We start from the raw sequence: 26,700 nt of genomic DNA, 5'->3' as shown, positions 1-26,700 counted from the left end.
GCAGGGATGTCGAATTTTTGGACTGGCGTGACGTCATCCACTTCGCTACAAGCACCCCTAGGGCATCATGTTCATCTGTTAATAAACAACGGGGTTGACTGCTGGAAGTGTGAATTTCCCTACGGGGATGAATAAAGTATCCATCTATCTATCTATCTATTAGGGTGGGTAATGAACAGCCCCAGGTAGCAGGTAGTTGCCTTGCATGGGTGACACTGCTATCAGTTAACAGGGTTGGGTAGGGTTACTTTAACTTGATTCCTTTCAATTACTTTTGGATTACTCCAATACCAAATATGCTAATAAAAGACAAAAGAAACTAAATATGAATAAAATGATGACTCACAACACGTGGTAAGCTTTCTCTCCTGGCTTTGATCTCTTTGATCTCCGGCAAAACTAACATAGAATGCGACAGAAACAAACTGAAAATAAATCCCAACAGCTTGCCAACATCATTTTTGCCGTTCCATGTGTTCCATTACTCCCCAAGCCTGCACAAAATTGAGTCATTTTATTCATATTTAGTTTCTTTTGTCTTTTTTTTAGCATATTTGGTATTGGAGTAATCCATAAGTAATTGAAAGTAATCCAGTTAAAGTAATCCTACCCAACCCTGTCAGTTAGTTAGTGTGTAAAAGGGAAAAGTGTGAAGCACATTGTAAAGTGCTTTGGGAGGTCTTCATTGACATGAAAAGCGCTATATAAATGCAGCTTTAAATTACATTATATTACCAGGCTGTACTTGCCCAAGACGCACCATGGGAAGATGGTGCCCTTACGACCATGATGGTTAAGGGACATTTAAAAAAAAAAAAAAAAAAATACAAAAAAAATACATCAATGTGTTTTATCGCTGGATAAAAGTTTTTTGACCACGAAGATGCACTAAAATTTACACACTGTCACTTTAAAATAAAAATACAAGATAGGACAGATCTCTATTTTACCTATTCTTACTGTATTTTTTAAGTCGAATACTTACTCTGTATACTAAAAAAATAGCAAAACATTTATGAGTTTTAATTATTGCAGAAAAACAAGAAAAATAAGTCTTAAAATGAGTACCGGTATTAACTTTAATTACCGACCAGAAACAAACAAAATAAAGCCCTTTGCCGTTCTCTTAACATTATGTTGCAACAATGGCCGTCATGGGAAAAGACCTTTAACATAATACCATGTTTTACAAGCTTTTTCCCCCATTTTTAATGATCTGTTGTGCACACGGGATCGCGTTTGACAAGCGCCAATGATTGATGTCACCGCAGCAACTGTACATTTGTGCTCGTGTGTGTAAAAAATGTAGGATGTGGTACGAGATCGGGGTGTATTGGGCAAGGCCGTTCCAAGCGCTTCCTAGCTTCGGAAGTGTTTAAGGGTCTGAGAGGGCGGGGGTGACAAGAAACGGTCCCAGGCTGTTTCTGGGAAACCTCACTTTCAGGAGCATGGTTGAAGTTTGCACAATATTTCACTCACAGCCGGAAACTGGGCTGGAGTCACTTGAGGAAAAAAAACAAAAACTAAACCTCAGACAGCCAGTGGGACCAACAATTATGACCCGATCTTTTTTTAATTGATAACAAAATGTATTATTATATAATTATCTTCATTATCCACAAGTCAAAAAAATACACTAGACATTTACATTTTTCACACACCTATATATTAATTTAGCATAGCTGAAACGTACTACCAATCTGATTCAACCAATACTACTGCATTCTTCATTATAGGGCATAAGCAATGTTCCCTCTAAGCTGCGCGCGTGCGCACTCGTGCACTGTCTGCACATTCTCAGCGCACAAGAAAATCTAGCCAGCGCACAAAAATCAGGGCTCGAAATTGCTAATTAAGAAGCAAATTAAGTCAAAGTTACAGTCCATGAAGGTAAAAGTACACTGGTTCCCCTGACGCTGTTTTCTATATGCGGTATTTTGAAGTCGGGTCAGAGTAGAACGAAGTTGAGTGAAGTTAAAGAGTTTGCCGAGAACCGGCTTCTTCGGCTCGGCTCACTCAAGAGAACCGGCTGTTTCAGGTCCCAAATGGCTCTTCTGGTTGTTTTGGCTTCTTTAATCCCTACACGACCAAATCAAATGTAAAATTGTGCACAAAATGACTTAAAGGAAGGGTCGGGGGGTGGATAGAACAAAAAAGAAAAAAAAATAACAAAATGAAAAAGTAGTGAAAAGCTGAGAAAAAAGAAACAAAAGGAAGAGAAAAAAGAAGGAAAATTTCAGAAAAAAGAGAAAACATGCCGCACGAGAGGAACAAAGGAAAAAAAGTAAATAGAGGACAAAAAGAAAAAAGTAACAGCTAGGAAAAAATAAACAATGAGATTCTTTTAAAGGAATAAAAAAAAGAGAAAAAACCCAGGGAAAAAGAAGAAAAAGTTTGTGTTGCATTCAAATAATTTCCAATTATTTCAAGTCAATCTTGTTGCCAACATTGTACTTCCACTAAAAAATTAATTAAATACAGTTGTGTATCGTGCAACCGACTAAATAAGCCCCCAAAAATGTTAGTATTATGCGACAAAACATACCAGGAAGAAAAAAAAAAAAGGAAATCTTGTGAAAGAATTGTAAAAACAAATGACGTTTGTAGGCTGAACAACCTTTGCAATAGTACATGAGTCAATTCATTCAAAAGAGAAAAATAATTTTGCATTGCCGGAAACTCAGCAAAATGTAACGTGATGTTTGATAATGACTTAGTTGCCACACTTGGGATTGCTGTTGCTCACTGTTGTTTCAAGCGTTGCTCACCGACTTTGTGTGAACGCTCAGGCTCGTGGAAAATTAGAGGGAACATCGGGCATAAGTTTACAAAATTGGAGTCAAACAACAGTAGAATACTGCCACAGATCTTGCAGAGGTATGCGGAAAAAAACCCTAAAAAAGCGTGATTTATAGTCTGAACAGTACAGCACTTTTAAACCGATATAATTGGAATCCGCAATGATTGCCTTATATGGATTCAGTTTACTGACAGTGTTCATATTGAATGCTTTTTTTGTCCAACCATCTTGTGTTGCCATGGTAATTTAAAGAGACAAGGCTTCCTGAAACAGTGATGGAAGGCCTTCAATGACATTGTGATTTTTCCATCCTTGGATTAATTGCTCAGAAAATTGTTAGGTCACGATTTTTGCTTCTTTAAAGGGTAAAAAAAATAGTCTTGATCATACAAAAATATATAATTTAATATACTATTTTCTAAAATACTCCTAAGTCGAGAAAACTGCTCAAAATCAGCCTGACCTATAAGGAGCTGACATGATTGTCCACCATCTTGCTGCAGTATGCCCCACAAAAACCAAACTTTTGAAAGGAAAGGCAGTAAAGATAGAGGTAAAATGATGCAGTTTTGTCACTTTTAAGTCCCCAGACTTTGTATTCGTCCTTCTGCTTTTAGCACTCTGTTTTGGTTGCATGTCACAATTGAGCGACAACTAGAGGTCAAAAAGTACACGCTTTCCTTCTGACAGACATAACACCAATCTTATTGAAACAGATCGTCAGGGATATTTGTAATATGGTAGCTGGCACCATTTCCTGTGGTGTGTCTTGGGCAAGTACAGCCTGGTGGCTCCCTTTCCACTCTAGGCCAACAAATGTTTCTGCCCAGTGTTGAACCAGGAAATGACCCATCAGTGGTGCCAGCCACATCATTTTATGTGCCCCGCAAGAAGCACAAGAGAAAAAATGAGCTGCATGACCGGCAGTTATTAAAATGTCCACTAGATGTGTGCAATTTTTTTTTTTTTAACGAATGCACAAATAATAAACACTTCATGAGATCTTAGTGAAGAAACAAAGGAGGGTAAAAAAAAATCAACACTTACATCCCTGAAGCATAATTTAATTGAGAGCCCCCAAAAAGACCCCGGCCTTCCAGCTAAGGCACAATTTCTTATGGCAATCATTTACAAGTCCAGCCTCCGTGAGATTGGTGTTTCTGCCATGTGGCCCCTGCTCTCAAATGAGTTTAACTCAGGGGTCGGGAACCTATGGCTCGCGAGCCAGAGATGGCTCTTTACATGAGAACATATGGCTCGGAGATAATATTATCATCACGCAAATTCCTTTTCTAGCGATCCAATCCTGAGAAGTGCAGGAACTTAGTTCAGTGCGTTCATATACAACGTAGCGCTAATACAATGGACAGTTTTTAAACTGTTGTGGGGACACTGCTCTTTATATACTGGACCAGACAAGGTGTCACACAAACAGACCCAGTTTTGGCTGTACGTCACTCAAGAATCATTTGAATAAAAGCTCATTCAACAATTGAAGTTCACTGTTGAAACCCACAGAAGAAAAAGTAAACACCCAGAAACCTCAGCTAAGCACACGCAGCAATTTGATTGTGTGAGCGGTAGAGGTGGGCGCAGCTATGCACAAAGCACAATTCACTCTGCCCATCGCCGTCTGCAGCGAAGCAAAATATATCAATAACCTTGTTTGAAGTATTTTGTGACATTTTTTAAAAGAACTCTGCTTTATTATTTTTGATAAAAGTGAGCCTCAACATTCTTAAGTGCCGCTATAAGGCGCACCTAAAAACCAGAAATTTGCCAGAAATTCTAAAGTGCATCTCATAATCCAGTGTGCCTTATTTATAGGAAAATATGGCAGATGAAATTGGAACTGTATCTGTACAATTAAAATGATACTGTAACTGTTCTGCCTTTGACAAACATATAAAGTGCCCTTCTGTCGTTAACATGTTGTTTGCTAAAATTAATTTTATTAGTGGAACCAGATATGGATTTATATTCCATCAAAAAAACATATTATAATTTAAATGCATACATTTATTTTTATGCAACTCTCACTTTTACTGTAGTTTTAAACCCATGCATCTTATAGTCCAGAGTGCCTTATATATGAAAAATATATCACAAGACTATTTTGGAGGGATGCACCTTGAAGTGAGGAAATTACGGTAATTGTGGGAGGGCAACGTGTTTAAAGTGGTATATTTGATGATATGGGACACAGGCTCTGGCATTCCTTTTTCATATATTTGATCAAATCATCTAACGTCCCCCAGTGAAATACAATGCGCTGAAAATTTGATTTTGTCTGGAGTGCGAGTTTGGCGGTATTGCTTAAGAAAAAAATACTACACTCTAATGGGTCAGTGAATTCATCATTCTGTTTTCATGACTTTCTCTCCTTGTCTGACCAGAGAATCCATCGTGTCGTTGACTCTCCTTTCGATACGATCTGCAGCCTTTTCCGGCGCGCTTCTCTTTGCCCACTTTCTTCTGCCCGCCTCCGTGGCTGCAGACCCGACGGCGGCCCCCACGGCGCCCCCAATAGTCCCCGCCAAAAACACACCCAGTGCCAACCCCAGCAATGCGCCCACAATAACAACCTTGGGCACTTCTTTAGCTTTGGCCATCGATTTCTGCCAGACGGAGCTCTCGCTGACCATTTTGGCACCGGCTTTGGCTCCTGAACCCATCTTCCCCCACACCGGACTCTGGGCCACCTTCTTCGCCCCGGTACCGAGTCCCGCTCCGAGGCGCACCGAGCCGTCAGCGACCAGCTTGGCTCCCGAACCGACTTTTCCCCACAATGGACTTTGGGATACCGCTTTGGCTCCGGTCCCGATGCCGGATCCGACACGCATGGAGCCGTCCGCTACCACTTTGGCCCCGGAGCCGACCCACGTGGTGCCGTCGACGACCACTTTGGGTATTCTGGCCCCTACCATTTTGGAGACTTGCTCGGCTTGGGTGCCCACTTTCTCCCGCACGTTCTGCGCACCGCTGCCTACCGAGCCCCATGCCGGACTGGCCATCACCTTCTTGGCGCCGTCGCTCACCCACCCCGAGCTGTCGGCCAAAAGTTTTGGCAACAGTTTGGCATTAGCCTGCACTTTCTCCATCACGGACTGCAGCACAGACGGGGATATGTCGGCCATGGAGGTAATAGGCGGCAAGCTTTGGATATTGCTGGCACCGACGTTCCTCTCAGCTTGCGCTCTCGTTTTCTCAACCTCTTCCTCTCTCACTTCCTCTTCAGCCTCAGCCACCGTCTGCATAAAAGGGTAAAGGGAGCGCCTCTCACCTCGGAATTGCTCCTCTTCCTGTTTCTGCCTCCTCCTTTCCCTGGCGATTTCCGCCTGCATCTCTCTCACGCGGTCCTCAGCTTCTTGGAAAGCGGGGCTGGAATAACACTGCCCCCCTGCCTCGGTAACGATCTGCTCCACTTTCTCCAAGAGCTCCTCGATATTTCCTGCGTGGTTTCTCTCCAGGACGTGGAACTTGTCCCCGCATCTCTCCACCAATTTTAACAAATCGTGGCGCTGTCCTGCAATATACGCCTCCACGCTGTCGTTCCCGGCCCTTCCGCTTTTTCTCAACAGATCGGCGTGCGTGAAGAGGACCAAGGTGTGTTGTTTGATGGCGTCTGATCCAAAGACGTTCTCCATGGCGGAGAGGGCCTGCAGCTCCGTCTTTGCTGGCTGGTCTGTGGGGACGCAAAGGAGGAAGGCGTGGGGGCCCGGGCTGGAAAGGGCCACGCAGGAGGAGATCTGTGCTCGGATCTCGTCTTGGGTACGCTCGGAGTGGAACCAGTCTGGGGTGTCTATTACAGCCACCTATAGGGAAGAAGATGGCAGGGGTTAATAAGGACTGCAAAAAACAAAAAAACGGGTTTTAAACTTATTTTTCTCGTAAGATAAAAGATCCTTAAAATGAGGCATGGTTCTAAAAGGTGTTCCAAAATGTTTGACCGTGCAATTGACAATTTTCGCATGAATGACCATAAATTGTTTTCACAGCTTGTCTAGTAACATTTCATGTTTTTGTGTATAACGTTTGGCATTGCCATCTGTTGCGGTTAGGAAATGCTGTTCAATTCTAAAGAAAAAGCATTTTGGGTGTTTAAGTGTGTTCAGACTCAGTCACCGAAGACAGTGCCTTCTTCACAATTTTAGCAAAGAAGGCAGCAGCTACAAAACAAATGAACACTGCAACAAAAAATAAAATCAAGAAAAGGGCTTCTTATGCTTGTTTGACACAAGCGAGAATACAGACTCGACACGTGCCGACTCAGAGGCATCACTCAAACATTTATGAAAATCCGTCATTGACCTAAAAAATATTTTTATTTTTATTTGTAACTTTACCCATTAATACCTCAACATAAAGTGTATTTAGTTTCATTAAGATCCATCAAGTAGTTTCCAAGATACGGGAATTTAGTATGTGGTCAAACGTTTTGGAACACCCTGTTCTTGTTTTTTTTTTTTTTTTTTTAACTTTTTATTTCTCACACCAATTTTGACAGATACACTTGACACACTCATAAATAACAGAAGGAACAATAAAGAAGAAAAAATACTATTAATAGAAAAGAAGAATAAATGTTCATACAATACATCCATACAAAAAGAAATATATAAAAAAATAATAAATAAAAATATACACCCCAAAAACAAAACAAAAAAAACATAATAAATAAATAAATAGGGGGAGGTGATTAGACATCAAGTAAAATTTGTGTGATAGGCTTCCATCTTTTCTCGAATTGGTCAAGTTTCAGTTGAAGTCTTGCAGTGATTTTTTCCATAATGTACATTTGCTTTAATTTGTTCTTGTTTTAAGAGGCACTGTGCAGTATTGTGTCGTCCAAATTGTGCAAGGTATAGCCGCAATTACCAACTTAGTGCTCATTCAAAAACTCTGTGGTGTCAAATGAAACAATTTTGCCTTTGGGTTTTGATTTCAGATGATCCCGTAGATACAAATGTCTACTTTTTTACCACTAGGAGGTGCTAAATAACGCAGAATATCTGTTTGAATAAGTATGAAGATAAAAGTCTAACCTAGGGGTGGGCAAACTACAGCCCATGGGCAACATACAGGCTTTCTATTCCAGACCGGAAAATGGAAATCTTACAATGACAATATATTGTAAAAAGGATAATATATAATATAAAAAAAATGCCAACCTTGTCCCCAGTGTCCCTGAAAATAAGTTCCCCTATAAAAACAATATTTTTAATGTAGCATTTTTCTGTACATTATCATAATTTTATTTATCATGAAGATTCATGCAAAAATGCCCACACCTGAGCTAAAAAAAAGTAAATTGCATAAAAAAAATGGACTTATTAAATTATCTTTGTTTTAATTCAGAGTCTTTTAAAACAAATAAGATTAAATGGTAAATTTATAAAAAATATACAATGAAATATACAATTTATAAGCATTATTAGTCCTAAGTACTTTAGAAATGGAAAGGCTTTTGTTCTCAAATGTTGCTGAGGTATCGGATTCAAAACTATCAGATGAATAAATCAATCGATACATTTTTCCGAATCGTCCTGCCCCAGTGCAGCATGTTTAAGAAAAGGGAATTCTGCACAATAGGTAAAAGAATAAATATCTTTTATATGAGAACTATATTTATTTCTAAATTGCAAAAAGTCAGAAAAATACTACAAAATTGCATACGTTGACAGTAATGGAATTACATCTTAATTGTTTTTATATGGGGCAGCACGGCAGCGCAGTGGTTAGCGCTTGTGCAGCACAGTTCTGAGGTCATGAGATCGAACATCCTGTGTGGAGTTTGCATGTTCCCCCTGTGCTTGAGTGGGTTTCCTCCTGGCACTACGGTTTCCTCCCACATTCCCGAAAACATGCATGTCAGGTTACTTGGCCGGTCCAAATTGTCCCTAGGTGTGAATGAACGTGTAAATGGTTGCATGTCTGTGTGCCCTGCTACTGGCTGGCAACCAGTTCAGGGCGCCCCCTGCCCACTGCCCTAAGACTGATGGGATGGGCTCCGGCACCCACGCTACCCTACTGAGGATAAGCGGTGCAGATAATTGATAAATGGATGTATTGTAGTATTTACGAAACACAGGTATGGAACCAAACGTAACCACATAGAGCGGAGTTTTGTACAAACAAAAAAAGCATAAAACCAGTACAAACCCTTCTTCCAGCAACGGCCCCTTTGCCCTTGACACACTCCTGGGTGATGGTGACGAGACTGTCAGGCCTGGACTCAAACTGGTTGCGCCCCAGGATGATGTTGCCGGCTGCACTTTTCCCCGCTCCAGATCGTCCGACCAAAACCAGGCGTAGCTCCGGTGAAGAAAGCGACGATACGGGTGTCGAGTAGGTGGAGGCTGGTGACGATACGGGAGTCGTGGCAAGGTACCGGTCAAGGTTTGGTGTGCAGGGGTCATAGACAAAAGTGGCCTCTGGGGAACTTTCTTCGAAGCTGTTGACTCTGTGATGAACTGAGATAAGACATTTTTTATTGTTAAAAAACAAAACAAACACAATATAGACTTTGGTAGTGTGCAATAAATCACCACTAGAGGTCCATGTAGCTTAGAATGGAGTTTAAGTGTGTGCATTTGAAGAAGACACTATGGAAGCCCAAAGGATATCACTTTGAAATTCGAAAGCCTACTTTCATATTATTTCACTAGGGACAGGACATGAAAAGCTGGTGTTAATCCCTGCAAAGGACAACAACAGACCAAGTGAGCTGGATGCACCCGGGGCATCTGAAAAGAGCTAGTAGCTGGAGTTGGTCTGAGCTGGTGTAAGTGGTTTACTTTAATGGATAGCGGGAGAAGCTTCTAAAAAAACAAACAGATGATATCAGAATAAGAATTCAGTGACGTTGGCTATTGCATGACCAGCTGTGGAAGTAAAATGACAAGAACAAAGCCATGGCAGCTGTTTGTTAATAGCATGCGTGGCTAGAGAAGGAAACAGTGGAAAACAACGGGAAATGCCCTAAAAAAGGCTACAATAACATGCTTGGCTCAGTTGTGCAAGGCAAGTGGCCGTTAAGTGCTGAAAACACCACAGGGACAAGTCAACGTCACAAATGTCATTTGGGCTTCCGTAGTAGTAAGATGGCGGCCAAACATGACAGTTGCCTCAAAGAGCTTCTCAAGTTGTGTAACATTACAAATTTCTAAACCTACAAATCATTTTTATGACAAATAGTTTTTGCTCACTATTTGAATAAGAAGTGTTTTATTTAAAGCAGGGTCCGTGGGCTACATGTGGCCCTTTAGGGTTTTTGATCCGGCCAGCCAAACAAAAATGTTGGGAGTATATTGAGAGTATATATATTTATATAAGAAAAAAATACTACTACTTAAAATAATGTGGTCCTTTCGGTGCCAGTTTGTCCCCATCATCCCTTTGTATGTCCACTACAAAAATACGACAGAAATACTACAAAAATATGACAAAACTAAACTTGAGTTGAAAAAGGCAAGGAATTCATGTATTATTTTGCTTTACAGAAAAAATAATCCGACAGAAATGTTTCAGAAAATACTTTAGTAATACTATGACCGAAATACTGCTAGAGAAAAAAAAAAAAATGAAGTACTACTGCAGAAATACTAACAAAAATACAACTACTGTAAAACTACAAAAATGTGAAGATAAAAATGGTAAAATACTACGAATATAATACAATACAAAATATCAAATTGAGTGCTCAAAATAGGAATATAAAATTTGCTTTGGTAAAATGGGATACGTCTACCAGAAGGTCCCCTTGGCCAAATATTTTAACCTAATGCAGACTGCGACTCAAAAAGTTTGACCAACCCTTGTTTAAATTAATTACTGGCAAGCATTTTTACACATCTAGGGGTCGCTAAAGACAATGGGACAAATAAATTAAGTTTGGTCTTACGAGTGGAAAGCACTTTGGGTGAAGTTTGTTCATCCAACATTTGTGAGAGTCTTGCACCATCTAGAGGACAAACACAATCATGAATCATATAAAATCAAATTGTATTTGTAAAGCACTCTTCAGCCAATGAATTGCCACTCAAAGAACTTTATAAAAACATGCAGTGTACTCCAAGACAATACAATCCCCACCCAACAACCCGAAACACCTACAACACAGAAAACACCCAACGGTTAAAAGAAACTCTTTCAGGCTTGAGGCATGGTTGCTCTCAGGGACTTTTCTAGACAAATGTCTCTAGACAAATTTCATGCTATGTTTTGTGTACTGTTACCCAATGCTAAATCTATTCACCCTGGTCCTCCTGGGAGGGGGATTACCACTTGTGAGGCCCCTTCTCTAGGTTTCTGATTTTCCTCGTGCTGAGGTTTTGAGTTTTTCCTTGCCCGCATGTTGGTTTCAGATCAGGGGATGGTGTCATTGTAACCTCTACAGTCCTTTAAGATATTTTGTGATTATTGGCTATACAAATACATGTGACTTGACTTTCCTTTTTTTTCCTCTTCGATACACACTTTTCGACTGAGCACAGTAAATGATGTGTCTCAACACCTAATGTTGGGAGTCATCAGGTGGCAAAACCTCTAGATTCCAACCGTTAATGCTGAGGCAACCAATGTTGTAAGTCTCAAGTAAGACTCAACCAAGGCACGAACGGGCGACCTCACAGTCTCAAGGTGGGTGCCCTACCTCAATGCCACAAAGCTGGCTTAAAAAATATGAAAAAAGATAATGGAAATAAAATCTAATTAGGCCAAGGCACAGACTAATCATGAAAGGAAAGTGACCTGAGGGATACTTTATTCACACTGATAGGGAATGGTGGCAGATCTCAAACTACTTTCAAGATTCCAACTCCATCTTTAAATCTTTACCTGCATTCAGTCTGAACGAGCGCCTTTCATATTGCTCCTCATTCCAGCTTGACCGTCTCGTCGCATCCGGTTCGAAACTACGAGTCTCAGAAACTCCACCGTTGATGCCGTGTCTCTCGTCGTCTCTCCTTCTTTCCCAAGTGTCTCTGTGTGGTCTCTGGAAATTGTTCTCTGTGTCTAAATCCGGCCGGAAGCTGGGCGCCAACGCTTCCATTTTCTCTTCCTTTTGCTTCCGGAAACTTTCCATCAGTTCTTTTTTCCGCTGTTGCACGCGTTCCTCCAGCTCCCGCTCCGCTTTGGATCGGAGGGAGAACACTCCGTTTTCGCTCACCATGTCTTCCACCTGTCATATCAAGGTGAAAGCACCAGCAGATGTCATTAGATACAGTGTAGCATATTACAGTGGACCAGGTTCCTAGAACGCAATTAACAACACTTAACACTCGCGACATCATGGCGTGTTACTCTTGAAGGATTTTATCCATTTGACTATAAAGGATTTTGTACAATCAAATACAAATTACATTTAAACGCATGAGATATTCACTGGCTGAGCTGTTGGGCGAGGTCAATACAACCTAGTAAAGCATGATGTTTACAGGAACAGCGGGAAACTGGGACAAAGTGCTGATAAGATAATCAGCACTTCTTGACGCAGACGGTTCTGGTGACGTAGAAACTCTCGGGGATGTTTTGACGATTTCAGACATCGAGGCGGGGGGGCTTTCCTGGCCGACCATAGTAGGAGCCGGCAACCCAGCTTGTGGAAAAAAACGTGGGCCGGGAGAGGATCGAGAGAAAAACGAGAGAGGAGGCTTGACAGAGACTCGAGCAACACTAATTTGGCTAATTCTGCCATATATTCGATGGAATTCACTTAGTTAAATTGTTTAAGAAATTAAATCTGCCACCGTGGGAAAATTATGGCTATTCTTGTCCATCTTTTCCCATCAAGAAACGAGCGGAGATTCTTAGGAGAATGCAGGTTGTGCTTGGTTAATGGAGTCAGATAACTAATTTGAACAATTTGGTAAACGGTGCATTTTAATATTTAATTCCTAACACTCTGCTACTTATTAAAAGCAGATTGTGAATTATGATATCCTCCTTCACTCAAAATCAGTGTTCAGCAAAAACGCCAGCCCACGCGACCACAATCCATTCACAAATTGTGGCCTAACCCGCTCCGCCTTCACAAATCAAGAACCAAAGGGCGGCATGAATAAAAAGAAAAAAAAACCTGGCCCGACTGGAAAAGCGGTAACGTTTTCGCAGGGAATCCCACGTTGCTGTCCTCTGATACCAGCTCACATTTTGAATATCAGACTTTTGTGAGTGCCTAAAAATACGATATTTGTACTTACACACTACTTCTTGCAAAAAGTTACTGAGTTAGTAGCTGAATTTCACCATAGTAAAAGTAACAAGTCAACAGGGAAAGTAACTATTTTCGTTACTTTAAAAATAAGTTGTACGTCAAAGAATTTTTCGAACAGTATTTGAGACACTTGAATAGAGAAGAACAGACAAGTAGTCGTGTTATAGATCCTTGTAATATTTATTGCACCTCACCAGCAAGAGATTTATCTTACACTTGAAGTGCAACAAAAATAAGTAAACAATATAATCGGAAGTAAACGACACAAAGTGAGTTTTATAAATTAAATCAATCACAACCTGACACAACTGGTTAAGTAGACATATGCTACTGTACTTCAAGTATTTTTGTTCAAAACAAGTCAACTGTAAAACAATATAAATTGAGTTTCACTCTATAGATTAAATCGCAATCTCTCGTAAGACAACTGCTCAAGTAGACAAAGTACGAGCACACCAAATTTCTCCTCATGGAGATGTTCTCCCTACAGTATATACTTACATCCAAGCCATATTTACACCTACAAAATAAAAAACTGAAATCAGAGTATCGGTTTGTGTGCATATTTGGTTGTGTGGCACCAATAAGGAACGGTATACAGCAACTGGGGAGGGGTGCAAACACTTTGGTCTTTTTATATGTAAAATTAGTTTTTGCTATACATAATGAGAGCAGTGCAAGAACTGATCCATTTCAAGGCAGTGGAGCACCCCAAAACAAGCTGGTTGAAGCCATGTCATGGACAGTACCCAGAATACGGAAAAGGAGAACTTAAGAGTGGTTTGGAGCCCAGAGATGAAATTTATATGGCGTGTCTCTGTTTGGTTGTCCATTTGCAAGTTCATAAGATCGCGCAAGCCAAGAAATAGGAGGGGTAAACCTTTTCTTTTATTCTTCTTATGTGGCTAATTTCAAGCACTTTTAGCGGTTGGCTTCAGTGCAAGTATACGCGGTAATTTGTAATTAGATCGTTACTTTCAGAGCAACACGGTAATTTCAGGTGTCAGTAACCTGGAGGGAAACAGAATTAGTTTTTAAATGAAGCAATTAGTAACTGTAACTAATTATTGTTTTTCCAGTAACGTGCCAAACACTGAATAGATATCGGTTTCCATCGAGTCGAATTCCAAGTGTTCTTCTAGCCCAGAGTCATAATAATAAGCCTTATCACTGAAACCAAAACCGGTCGAGACTGATGAGGCATGTATGACTTCATCAGGTTTCGCCCTCTTTTTACCTTGTCCAGGAGTTCTCGAACTTGCGTCCGATCATGTTGCTGGCGGTTATTGATGACGTGGCAGCGCTTCCCACACAGCTCGATCATTTTCCTCAGGCCGGGATTTTCTTTCCCAAGGTATTCCTGCAGACAAGAAAACCATATTAAAACATTTTTAGAAATGAATGGTACGGTGTTGATTTCTCAGTAACAGTTACGTAATGATTACTATGCATTCCAATATGTAGAAATGTGTTTCTATAATAAAAAATAGCTTTGCGATTTTAAGCCTATACAATTGTTTAAGTCATATTCGTATCTTGATAATAATAGTATTGTATGGGAGTTCTCCAGTGATGTGCAGTCATCAGTCATCAAAACTTAAAGCTGCAATCATGACTTTAAAGGGATTTTCAAATTCTAAAACATACAAAATGTGAGAAATATAACATGGCGATTTTCTGGGACGCTAGCAATACAGCGGGGAGCCAAGGGGGCGCCAGCCTGCAAAAGTTTGGGAACCGTGGGTTTACATGTTTTCTAGTCGCAAACCTTATGAGTGTTTTAAGACATGTTTTGGTAGTTTTTGAGGAAACGTGATAAGCGTTGTGTAGCGGGTGGGTGCACATCTGGTATAACAAATGGTAAGCAGCCAAAATGGGGCAAACAGGCCAAAATAACACACAGAGCGCAGACTCGGTGGCTGTTATAGAGAACGAACCCAGACCCATCTGCGGACAAAAGCAGGAGGCTGGCTGACCGAAAACATGCAGTAAGCAGCCAGGATAACTGTGAGCCACAGCAGCAACAAACATAAACCCAGCCGGGAAAATTAATAATCAGCACGGCAGGCTGACCAACTAGCCGACAGCTAACGGGGCTAACCTAGACCAAACAAATTAGAAGACTCCTGGAGCCCGCAAGCTAACGGGGAGCTATCTGGACAAGATTATATTAATTGCAAGTCAAGTGGTGAACAACAGGAGAAGGAAAGTCACAATCACATACCTAAAATAAGGGGAGGTCAAAAAAGGAATGCACGCTGTACACGACGGCAGGTAAACATACTCTTTGATGATCAACAGTGACAAAACAGTCCTAAGTCCCCCCAGCGACACGGTAAGCAGAGCTCCAATTACTCAAACCTGAAATGATCGCAATGCATTCGCTGATTACAACAATCCCTGTGTTTTTCATTAGGACGCGCTTCCTGAGGTCATCCGGTGACATTGGAGCTCTAGGGGATATGAAGTCAAACTGTCAATTTTGAAAATAAATTTCTCGAGATTCATGGTGCGTGACATATTTTGGAACATATTTGCATGATTGTGGGGCGGAACACTACACGTTATGTGCCCAGTTGAAAATAAAAGGGTCTTTTATATTCCCTTTAAGCCAGGAAATGGCGGCAGAGTAACACATGATTTGCATGCATTTCTTAGACAAGCTCAGGAAAAATAAACTCTTCTTTTTTTTATCTTTTTGTGAGTTTGTTTCCCCCACAACAGGCCTGACAAATGTAAGATAAAAGCAGATAGGTGCAATATAATATAAGGCACAAGGGCTCTTGGAACTTGGTTGAAATTTGTTACACAAACTAAATGGAAAAAATATTCAACTTTCAACTTTTTAAAAACACCTCCAACTATGCAACCCATATACTAAATGGTTCCATTTACATAGTGTTCTTTTTTTTTCATTTAACTTCACAAGTTTGGGATTTTTTTTAATGTCACATCATTAATGTAATTAATACAAGTAGTATGTAACGTATTACTGCGCTGGCTATCTGTTGATGCAAAGTGAGGCACACAATTCTCTTGCCTCAGAATTAGTGATAGTATTAGCAAGCTAACGGCATCCCAGTAGTTTTATTTTTCTCGTATACATAGTGGAGGATTACCAATCTATTGGTGCTTTCATTCAAAAAGGAGCAGCGCAAAGACATACTTTATAAATTGAGGTAAAACAATCAAACGTTATTTTCTATGCTACAGTTTATCTATTGCTTTGTTGCTCTTCCAATCAAATGATGAAAAAGATGTACGGTCGGTTCATTTATAAGTAAATCCGACTGTGCCTCACCAGATATGAACATCAACACACAACACCAGAATAAATTATTATTATAAATCGCATAGGTATATTATATTGTAGAGATTCTCAGTTTTTTTTTAAAATATATCATTGGTTAGTTATTTTTTTACTACAAATTAAAAAAGGCTTTAGGCTAACTGAGACTCACATGTCAAGAAAACGGTGTTCACACAGACAGAAAAGATGGTGGAAATTGCCTATAACCATTTAGAAGCCAGTGTATCTTTCTCTGTCAGAATTTAGGAGTCAGCTGATAAATTCAAACTTCTCCGTGTGAACCGCGCCTAGGGCACATGTATGCAGATGAGCCAGTTTTTATTGCCCTGTTTTAATAAACAATAAAATCCAGCAAATAGTATTTTACATTTAGGCCAAGTAAATACTGAAAAAAATAAATGTACTTTATTTTCGGTTGCCTTTTTGATATATTTTCGGTTTACATGATTTGATTTTTACTTGATTTCCGTTTGAATTTATGTTTTACTTCATTTGCAGTTGGTTTGATTTGTACTCCATATTTGGTTGAGTTTTTAATTCAATTTCATTCATTTTCTATCATTTCTACTTTAATATAGGTTGACTTTTGTACATTTACTTTTTTACCGTCAATGTTTTTAACTTTATTTTTTATTGTCTTTTTTTATCTTAGTTTTTCTGGCAACTTTTTTACTCTTACTTTATACCAAGCCTACTTTTTTAAATTTTGTAATTATTTGTGGTTTACTTTTGCTGTTATTATCTTTATTTTCGGTATAAAAAAAAAATTAAACTTGGCCTTATTTTTGGTTTAATTTATTATTTTCACAAGATTTTCAGGGGACTTTTTGTTTTTTTGGTGGATTACTTAAATCCATCCATACATCCATTATCTGCACAGCTTATCCTAAGTAGGGTCGCGGGGGTGCTGGAGCCCATCCCAGCCATCCTCGGGCAGAGGGCAGGGGACACCTTGAACTGGTTGCCAGCCAGCCGCAGGGCACACAGGGACAGACAATTCGCTCGCTCATTCACACATATCGACAATTTGGACCGGCCAATTAACCTAAAATGCTTGTTTTTGGAATGTAGGAGGAAACCGGAGTGCCCGGAGGAAACCCACGCAAGCACAGGGAGAACATGCAAACTCCACACAGGAGGTATGATCCCTTGACCTCAGAACTGTGCCGCACACACACTAAACACCGCGCTGCTGTGCTGCCTGGATTAGTTTAACATTTAACATTATTTTGTTCAATATTTCTAGTTTGGGCTATTTAATTATTTTTGCCTTTTTAAATCTTTACTTAATCTTCTCGACTTTTTCTTATTCTTACCTTATTTTTAGGTGTATTGAAGTGATTCCCAACCTCCAGACAGTACTAGCATCCATCCATCTTGGTTTGTGATGCTTATTAAAATGGATTTTTAATATATGCCAAATAGAAAATACAGAGCTACTGTTGTGGAATGTGGATAGTAACTAATGATAAGTATGTAGGCATCTGGTGAAGGTCGTAGGATGACGTTGTTGCAAGAGGTCACAAGCGGACATGCTGCGGGAGCCGTGGCGGACGATCTTCACGAGATATCTTAATTTTATCTGAGAACACTATAAAAGCCAATGTTGAACGTCTGGAGCTTGGAACCGAATGCAATAAAGCGCGGTCCCTTTTTGCCATGTCTTTTCTCTTTGGATTTCTTTTTTTTATTATGATAAATGCAACCCAGAAGTGAGGTTAAAAAGGTGCTAGCGGGAATAGTGATAAGTGAAACACTGTAAAATAATTACTTGATGAAGGTGCTTCTGTGTCTGTTAGCTACAATTGCAAAACTCTTTATTTTTGTTATTTTCATTGACTAAAAAAAAACCCTCAACATTTTCCAGCCTTGTATACAGAATACCACTTATAACAGGTTAAATGTTATAAACCATTGGTCGTCAACCTTTTTTGTACCAGGACCAGTTTAATGTCTGACAAGACACACTAGTAACCTTTGTAATAATAACAATAAGAAAACTCTAAATAGTAGGCCTATATCCAGTGTATTATCATAAGACCACTAGGGATCTAGATGACATAAGAAAAGGCATTGGATGTTATCTCATCATCACACTATTTTTGCTCACAGTACCAAGTTCTACAAAGTTGTTTTGGCTCCAATAAAAAGGCGATACAACGTGGTACCTGAGTAAAGCTAGCGTGATGATGAGATCAATTGTAATGACTTTTCCTATGTCTACTGTGATCAGAGTTTGATTCTGGCTGCAGCCAATGTAGAGCAAATGTGGTGAGCGGTATTTATCGACTGATCAACTGTTTCTTAATAAGGTAATTAACCACAGTAAAACCTCAAACTTGAAGTATTTTTACACGTAAAAAAAACAAAAATGTGCGCACACTATAATAAATACGGTGTAGGCAAAGAAACAAGGGCAACAGCCCAGTGCAGGTCAGAGGCCTAGTAGTTGCCGACCACTGTTATAGGCTACTGTACATTCTAACAAAAAAGAATGAACTCATTTTCAAATGTGTCACGTGGCTTCGAATCATTGTCATCTTCAAATGTTTGTTCAGTACTCACCTCCACAGTTCTACCCATGAGATAATCTCCACAAGTCAGTAGCACTATGGTGTGTTCCAGCACCTCTTTTCCAAACACCTTCTGCAGCTGTGAGGGCACTTGAGCGTCCATCTACAAGAGGCAAAAGAAAATAGTGGCTGCAGAATTGACACTTCGAAACTAAATATGGTGTCCACGTTCCAAATAAAAAACACAGGGAAGTCCCTTTTTACAGTCCATTACAGGGGTCTGGAACCTTTTTGACTAGAAAAGCCCTTAAAGCAAATTTTTTAGATTATTCAGTATATTTTAAGACAAAAATTCAACAAAACAGCAAAACCCGCTCTTCAGACAAAATCTATTTCTTCAGCGCATTTTTTAATGATTTGATAAAATCCATGAAATAATAATGCCACAGCTCGTGTACCATACCAACCAATATAACATTTAAAATTGTTCTCCCTCCCGCAATCACCTAAGATCGTCGGGCTCATTTTGACTTCATTTTGTTTTCATAAATAATGGTTTTAACAGAGTTGCCGGACACAACCGAATGTTTGATCTTACATTACACATAGTCCAGTGTTTTTCCGAATTGCTCAGTCCACAATTGAATGGATTTGGGAGTACAGTCCATAAACATGCCCGATTAAAGTCGCCGTCGACGATAAAGCTCCGTTGGGGTGTGCAAGCTGCTGTTTAGCAGCGGGCAGGAGATTTAGCGCTATGCTAACGTTAGCATCCAGTGAAACTGTTAGCGGTGGAAAGTATACAGCAACACAAAGACCACAGTTAACTCTCCCGGTACATAGCTAGAAACTCCATATCGAGTGAGCAGTGTGTGTTGCAAATGAGAAAAATACGGATGTTTTTAAGGCACTGCGCTATGTGTGCATATCCGCGCCCCTCTAACGCTCACCAAAGCAAACTACTCTGTGTGCTTGGCTGAGTTTTTTGGGTATTTACAGTGTGTTCTGTGGGTTTTCATCATAAAGTGTCTCAACAGTAAAAATGTAGTTTAGTGAGCTTCCATAATCGGGATTCTTTAGAGACTTAAAACAAAACGGGTCTGTTAGTGTAACACCGTGACGGTGAATTGTAGTTAAGAACTTTGCTGGACAGAATCTGCAGTATACTTTGTTCCTTCTGCTTTACATACAAAATCTGAAATATGCAGAAAGTAACATAGCCTTTAGAATTTCTCTGAGCCAGATGTACTCATGAAAAGAGCCATACATAGCTCCCGAGCCAGACGATCCTGACCTCTATTATATCTATTCGCAAAAACCAACCTCTGTGAACTGGCTGACAGGAACCAATAGCAGAATGGCATGAGGGCCAGGTGCCAGTAGCGTCACGGCTCGTTCTGTCTCTTTCTTGACGCCCTCGTCCATTTCCAGGCCGTTCCAGTACCACCTGGGGGCCTCCACTAGTGTTAACGTCCTGCCCTCGGCAAAGTCCCTGCGAAGCTGAATGCTCCGAGGTGTCGCGGTCGCCAGGTCTGTCTGCTGGCTCAGGATTGTGTCGGCCGATGACGTTTTGCCGCAGCCGATGTTGCCCAGCAGCACCAGCCTGAGCTCCGGGCCCGTCGAGGCGTAGTGCTGCATGTGGGAACTCATTGCTGAAAGGGGGGAGACATTTCCGTTAGTTCCCTTCATATGATGTCTGTTTTTTCCATAGTTGTCCGAATGAAATACAAAACAATAGTAAAATATCCATTTTTTTAACTCAGTTTTTATTTATTTGCAATAAAAATAAAATAAAATTCCACCCCAAACCAATTCAAACATGCAAAACAGCAGTTCAACATCATAAGTGAGTCAAGAAAAAGAAGTACACTAGGAGTGTGGTGCAATGCACTATGAGCTTGGAGGCGTTACAGATTCTGGTTCGGATAAAAAGTTACCAAAGTCAAGCCATCGCTAATTAGTCACGTTCAACCCGTTTAATCTCCCCATCATTTTTTTCACAAGCTACAGCGTCCATCAGCGTTGGCTTTTTTGAAAAGTTTTTGGCTGGGCTACTCGGGAGCAATAATTAAAGATCATTAGTGGAAGTGAGGTAAAAATATGGAGCGATCTTGACGAGTATTCTGCATAGTGCCGAACAATTTTTACATTGAAATTATGGAAAAGTAAGTTCCTAGATGTAAAACAGTCCTGTTCTTGATTTAAAATTATTTGTTAGCACAGATGTGTGAAGTTCGTCCATTTTTTTTTTATTTGTTGATTAAGTTTGGTCTGTGTTTTTTTAGTGAATAATGATTATATAGACAGAAATAAATGATAGAAACGAATGTCGTTCAAGTTTAGACATTTGTGACCTACAACCAGTGTTATTCAAATTAAAATGTATCTTTTCTTTAAGGGCAGGACGGCGGCGCAGTGGTTGGCGCTTGTGCGGCACAGTTCATGTCGTGGGTTCGAATCCAGCTCCAGACTTACTGTGCGGAGTTTGTATGTTCTCCCCGTGCTTGCGTGGGTTTCCTCCGGGCACTCCGGTTTCCTCCCACATTCCGAAGACATGCATTTCAGGTGAATTGGCCGGTCCAAATTGTCCCTAGGTGTGAATGAGCGAATGAGTTGTCTGTCCCTGTGTGCCCTGCGATTGGCTGGCAACCAGTTCAGGGTGTCCCCTGCCCACTGCCCGATGATTGCTGGGATGGGCTCCAGCCCCCCGCGACCCTACTGAGGATAAGCGGTATGGCTAATGAGATGAGATCTTTTCTTTAAGAAAGTGTTTATTTTGTGTATTATTTAGCACCTCATCCTGCTAAAAAAACAAAAAACTATTTTTATTAAATACACACGATATAAGTTTAGAAATTAAGCGATAAAACATGATACACCATATAAACAAGCCATTTTGAAATACCGATAGGTCAAGAAAATGTCATTTATTTTACCTAACATGAGCTTCACCTAAAGTAAGTTGATATGATTGTCCGCTGTCTTGCTCCTAAGGGTACCCAAAAACCTCAAAAAAGGCTAGGCAGAAAAATTAGAAGTAAAATGGTGCATATTGGTCACTTTTAGTCTCAGTATAGAGTAACATCTAGTGTTCAAATAATACACACCGTCTCAAATACATTCAGGCTGTTTTTCAAGAAAATGGGGTAACTTTCGCTTGAAGTGGATTTTTCATTCTTTTTAGCTTAATTCAATTGTTTTAAAATTATTTATCAAATTATTATAAAGTACATTTTGCTTGTATCAATTGAATGAAAATAAAAATGCCAATCCAATAAGAGAAAGTTATTTCCGTTTTTGTGTGACTAAGTTTACAAGGCATATTGCCGGCATAATAAAGTAATTTGAATAGAAATAAGAAATGCCCAAGGCAAGGTTTCGATTTTTTTTCCCAGTGCAAGTGATCTATCGGATTTTTTTGTGCTCATGTTTGAGTTCAATAAGTCATGGAAATGTACAAACAGGTCATCAATTTATTTTTCTCTTATGTCAAGTACAGCAGTGTGTCATAATAGGAGGAACTGTCAATCTCAACCCAACCATGTTAACGTATTAGACCTCTTTTTTTGAACGAGTTTCTTCTTTATGCATGAGTTTGGATGAACAATGAGTCTTATACTAGACTTTCACCCTGTTCAATTTTTTTTTAAGTCAAAATGCACAGCGCCTCGCAAGTCCTGCTTGACTGCATTTTATCACGAACGACTTACATACACTGTATGTTAATGTTACAAATTGAACGGTAATAAATGTGCAATACTGTGCGCAATTATCGCAGGCTTCTCTCAACTTTTCTAAAGTCGGGCCTTTTCAAACCGTGTTCTTGATTGAAATCACAATATAAATTGTACATTTACAAAAATCTCAAATGAAAACAGTTAGGCAGGTTGTGAAAAAAATGCAAAGTTACTAACCTAAATGCGAACCCTTACAGCTTTTGGTGTTATCGTCTCAGGACCCGCTGGTACGCGAGGGAGCGTGTCGGCCAGTCTCGCCTGTAGCGTGTTGGCTCCCGGGTAACGGCTTGCACAACAAAAATGTCACAAGTTAGATGCCTCACCACTCCCCAAGTGGAGGGTACGCAGGTGAAAAGAACAGGTTCCACAGTCTGCAGGCTGTTTGGCATTCTTTGACAAGGTGGAGGCGGGAGGCGTAGCTTGGAGCACTTTCACCACACCCAGAAAACTGCAAATGCACTTCCATCGTATTTTTGTGATTGTTCTTGTCTGCATATCTACATAAGAATGTTTTGATTTTTACTCAAGATAAACATCATGGGAGAGCTTAATGAAGGTGTGTTGTTGTGTGTGCGCTTCACTTTTTTAAGTTTTCCTTTTACAACACTCCCCCAGCTAGAAAACATAGAATTTGTAACCTTAATGAATGACACCCCAAACCAAATGTATCCTAATTTGTAGAGCTAAGTTTTAACTGAAACTGTAGAGAGCTGGTCTTCATTCATTATGCAAAACAAAAGAAACTGTGAATAGTCATCTCCTTTAAGATAATTTATAATCCAATGCTATTTTCTGCAAACTCAATATTATTCTATTAATGTTTTTTATCTTCAAAGAACCGCTTTGCATCATCAGAGTGACCAGGGCAAGATTATTACCAGAGGAGTACCACAAGGCTCAAGTTAAAGCCCTCATATTTTTTTATTGTAATATAGTATAAAATAATATAAATATATATCTCGATCAAGGACATCCCAAAAATATGCTATGACTGTTGGGTGCAATTTTACCTGATGCCAGAGTAAAATATAAGTGAAATTCAAATACCCTTATATTTGAAGTAATTACAATTTTCATATAAATTAAGTACGCAAAAACATAACAAAATTTAAAAATAAAAATGACTATGTTGTATTGGACATGATCACACTTTGACATAATAATAATATTTATGGCACATGAAAAAAAAATGATGAATTAAAACACCTTTACTTTTGGTTAGCCAACACCTCATTGTTTAAATCCTTTATCGTTTGACCTAAATAAAATCTAAAGTCACTTAAAATTATGATACTGCTCTTTCTGTTAGACTTGATTTTTATTACTCATACAGCACTTTGTGTTAGGCTTAATTGGTGCAAACCAAAATACACTGGATGTAGAATTACAGCAAATAAATTACTAAAGACACATTTCATCTTTGGGGACAATATAGAATATTTTTCCCATCTATGCACTCTTCAGGAATGTGTGGGAAAAAAATAGACAGAGAGAGAATATGGAAATTCCGAACAGGTGGGTCTGAGCAGAGACAGACTGTGATGCATGTGCCAACGCCAAATCCACAGTGCTGCCAGTTTAAATCCTTGCATTAAAAAAACAAATTAAACTATAGAAGCAACATATTGTGAGTTTAACCAACGCAGTGGTGTCTGAAAATATCTTTTTACCTCAAAAATAATGAGTGGGCATTAAGTGAGAACTATTAGATAATACAAACAATAAATTGTGTGCCAGTGGACTTAATCAAAAACCTGGCATCATATAGGCGATGTTTTCCAGAGTAGAACCCTTTAAAGCAATTCATATAAAACAACAGCTTTGATTAAACAATTAGGACCACACAATGTGTTGTGCATCACTTACCAGTTTGTTTCCATTGCATTTCTGTAGCTCTGGTATATGCGAGGTGAGGCACATGAGAGGAGCAAGCGCACACATGAGAGAGTCCAAGAGAAGAAACAAGCTTCTGGACACGCACACCGATTTCTGTGACCACACAACATACAAGTGACTGTTAAGCTATTTTAGTAACCTGCTGAGGGTTGCAACTCAGTGAAAAAACATGCTACGCCCTCAGGATGTACAAAAACAGACCACTCACATCTGTCCCCTTAAGGATGTGTCCAATCAGGGACAACGCTTCTCCAAGCAGGTGTAGGTGAGCAGCTGAACAAATGGGATCAGAACAGGCAGGCTTCGATGACCGTATCATATCCCGATCTGATCCCACTGGTCCAAACATAGAAACATCGGGATCCACTACGGCAGTCGTAGTCCTGGTCACTGCAAAATTCAACGTGGAGCTGGGAAACTCCATTGGTGAATCTACAAGTTCCTGAGCAGAAAGAAAGTTTGCACAATATGGTGAACCCTAGCTTAACTTTTCCTGGTCTTGTTACTTCACTGATTTGCATTGTGCATAGTTTTCTGCAGTCTGATTGTCTAAGATACTTATGTGCCTCTTCTTTATCTGATGATTATAATTTTTATTTGAAAGTGAAGTAGCTATTTGTGAGGGGAAAAAACAGTACATTAAATTTTGTCAAACAATTGCTTGAGCCGGCAGCATGGCAGCGCAGTGGTTAGCGCGTGTGCGGCACAGTTCTGAGGTCACGAGATAGAACCTCCTGTGTGGAGTTTGCATGTTCTCCCTGTGCTTGGTTTCCTCCCACATTCCAAAAAACATGCATGTCAAGTTAATTGGCCGGTCCAAAGTGGCCCGAAGTGTGAATGAGCGAGCGAATTGTCTGTGCCCTGCGACTGGCTGGCAACCAGTTCAGGGTGTCCCCTGCCCACTGCCCGAAGATAGCTTGGATGGGCTCCAGCACTCCCGCGACCCTACTGAGGATAAGCGGTGCGCATAATGGATGGATTGATGGAATTGTTTGAGCCTTAAAATTTTGTTTTTGTTTTTGTTGTTTCAATATAATAATCGAGTATTTAATTGTATAAATAAGTTTCTACTTCACGGATTTCACCTCTCACGGGATATTCTAGAATATGTACCCCCCAATATCCCCGAAATAAACAAGGGTTTACTGTGCTGTACTCTGGGGGCGGCTGTGGCTCAGGAGGTAGAACGCTCGTCTTGGGATCAAGAGTTCGAATCGCAGTTCGAATCCCGGCTCCCCCGTGTTACATGTCAAAGTGTCCTTGGGTAAGACACTGAACCCCTAATACCCCCAATAAGCAGGTTGGCGCCTGACATGGCTGCACGGCCGCTATTGGGAAATGTGAAGCACACTGTAAAGCGCTTTGGGAAGTCTTGACTTGAAAAGCGCTATATAAATGCAGATCATTTCATTTTGATTTCATTTTATACTCTGAAAGTAACTCAGGCAAATTAGAGGGAAAATACTGCTCTCTAGTGTGCAGTACGATTGCAAGAACGAAACCGCTGGATTTGATTCTGGGTTATTTTTGTAAATTCCTAAACACAGTACTTCACTCACAAGGAATAAATATTGGAATAGAATAGTGTGTGGCAAGGTCATTTTTTCACCTTCATTTGACGTAACTGCACCCAGAGGACCACAATTTCATCTCCTTGTCAAACATTGCAAGAGCCAAGAGGTAGTTTTTAACACTATTGTATAAAGCCATATTTAAAATGTGGTGCATTGAATATGAAATTAGGACATTTATTAACTTACATTGTATAGTTTTGATGCCATTGCTACGGTTGATACAAGTACACGGTGCCACAGTATTCGGTTAAAAACAAAACAAATGTTCCCACACTGGAAAGTTTATCAAGTGTCTTGATAATACATTTTACTCACTTTGTAAAGTTCAGCAGTGAATATTTCCCCCACATATAAGAGTGGTTCCTCACAATCTGTCATATTTATTGTTCTGGTAGAAATATCTAACACGGAAACCTGTTGAAATGGGTACCCATTACCGCCATTTTTAAAGCAAGTTTTGACATTTCTAAAGTGCCCTTCGAAGGTGCCTGAAGAAAAAAATGGGGTCTTAGGCAAATAAAATTAGTTTTATGCCTGAATAAAATACCGGAGATTATTTTATTAATACAGTACTATAATACTTGAATACTAATACGTGATTATATAACACCATTTATTTAAAATATTCCGATTAAAATTTATTCCTTAAACTCC

At 39.8% G+C, this 26,700-nt stretch overlaps 2 protein-coding genes across 2 annotated transcripts; both read right to left on the bottom strand.

The window, feature by feature from the left end:
• Nucleotides 1-1,554: 1,554 nt before the first annotated feature.
• On the bottom strand, nucleotides 1,555-22,945 carry LOC148360668 (uncharacterized). Its single transcript, XM_088341558.1, has 8 exons — nucleotides 22,754-22,945; nucleotides 20,163-20,491; nucleotides 18,892-19,002; nucleotides 14,254-14,376; nucleotides 11,639-11,981; nucleotides 10,704-10,763; nucleotides 8,963-9,273; nucleotides 1,555-6,615 (listed from the first exon to the last, which is right to left on the bottom strand). The coding sequence occupies exons 2-8, from the start codon at nucleotides 20,487-20,489 to the stop codon at nucleotides 5,158-5,160; spliced, it is 2,733 nt and encodes a 910-aa protein (XP_088197684.1). The 5' UTR covers nucleotides 20,490-20,491; nucleotides 22,754-22,945; the 3' UTR covers nucleotides 1,555-5,157.
• Nucleotides 22,946-24,123: 1,178 nt separating this feature from the next.
• Nucleotides 24,124-26,495, bottom strand: hmgxb4b (HMG box domain containing 4b). Its single transcript, XM_088343011.1, has 4 exons — nucleotides 26,362-26,495; nucleotides 24,681-24,914; nucleotides 24,443-24,565; nucleotides 24,124-24,367 (listed from the first exon to the last, which is right to left on the bottom strand). The coding sequence occupies exons 1-4, from the start codon at nucleotides 26,422-26,424 to the stop codon at nucleotides 24,323-24,325; spliced, it is 465 nt and encodes a 154-aa protein (XP_088199137.1). The 5' UTR covers nucleotides 26,425-26,495; the 3' UTR covers nucleotides 24,124-24,322.
• Nucleotides 26,496-26,700: the final 205 nt, after the last annotated feature.

This window comes from Urocampus carinirostris, chromosome 8, assembly GCF_059441175.1.
Source record: "Urocampus carinirostris isolate Australia breed hairy pipefish chromosome 8, RoL_Ucar_1.0, whole genome shotgun sequence".
In the NCBI taxonomy this organism is placed as follows: Eukaryota; Metazoa; Chordata; class Actinopteri; order Syngnathiformes; family Syngnathidae; genus Urocampus; species Urocampus carinirostris.
Note: the sequence above shows the minus strand (reverse complement) of the source record. Positions and strands in the feature narration are given on the sequence as shown.

Coding starts and splice junctions, on each gene's coding strand:
- hmgxb4b (XM_088343011.1), bottom strand. CDS start 26,424: ATGACAGATTGTGAGGAACCACTCTTATATGTGGGGGAAATATTCACT. Junction 24,915..26,361: donor TCACTGCTGAACTTTACAAA/GTGAGTAAAATG, acceptor CTTTCTGCTCAG/GAACTTGTAGATTCACCAAT. Junction 24,566..24,680: donor ACATCCTTAAGGGGACAGAT/GTGAGTGGTCTG, acceptor GTGTGGTCACAG/AAATCGGTGTGCGTGTCCAG.
- LOC148360668 (XM_088341558.1), bottom strand. CDS start 20,489: ATGAGTTCCCACATGCAGCACTACGCCTCGACGGGCCCGGAGCTCAGG. Junction 9,274..10,703: donor ACCCAAAGTGCTTTCCACTC/GTAAGACCAAAC, acceptor GTCTTATCTCAG/TTCATCACAGAGTCAACAGC. Junction 6,616..8,962: donor GGGCCGTTGCTGGAAGAAGG/GTTTGTACTGGT, acceptor TCTTCCCTATAG/GTGGCTGTAATAGACACCCC.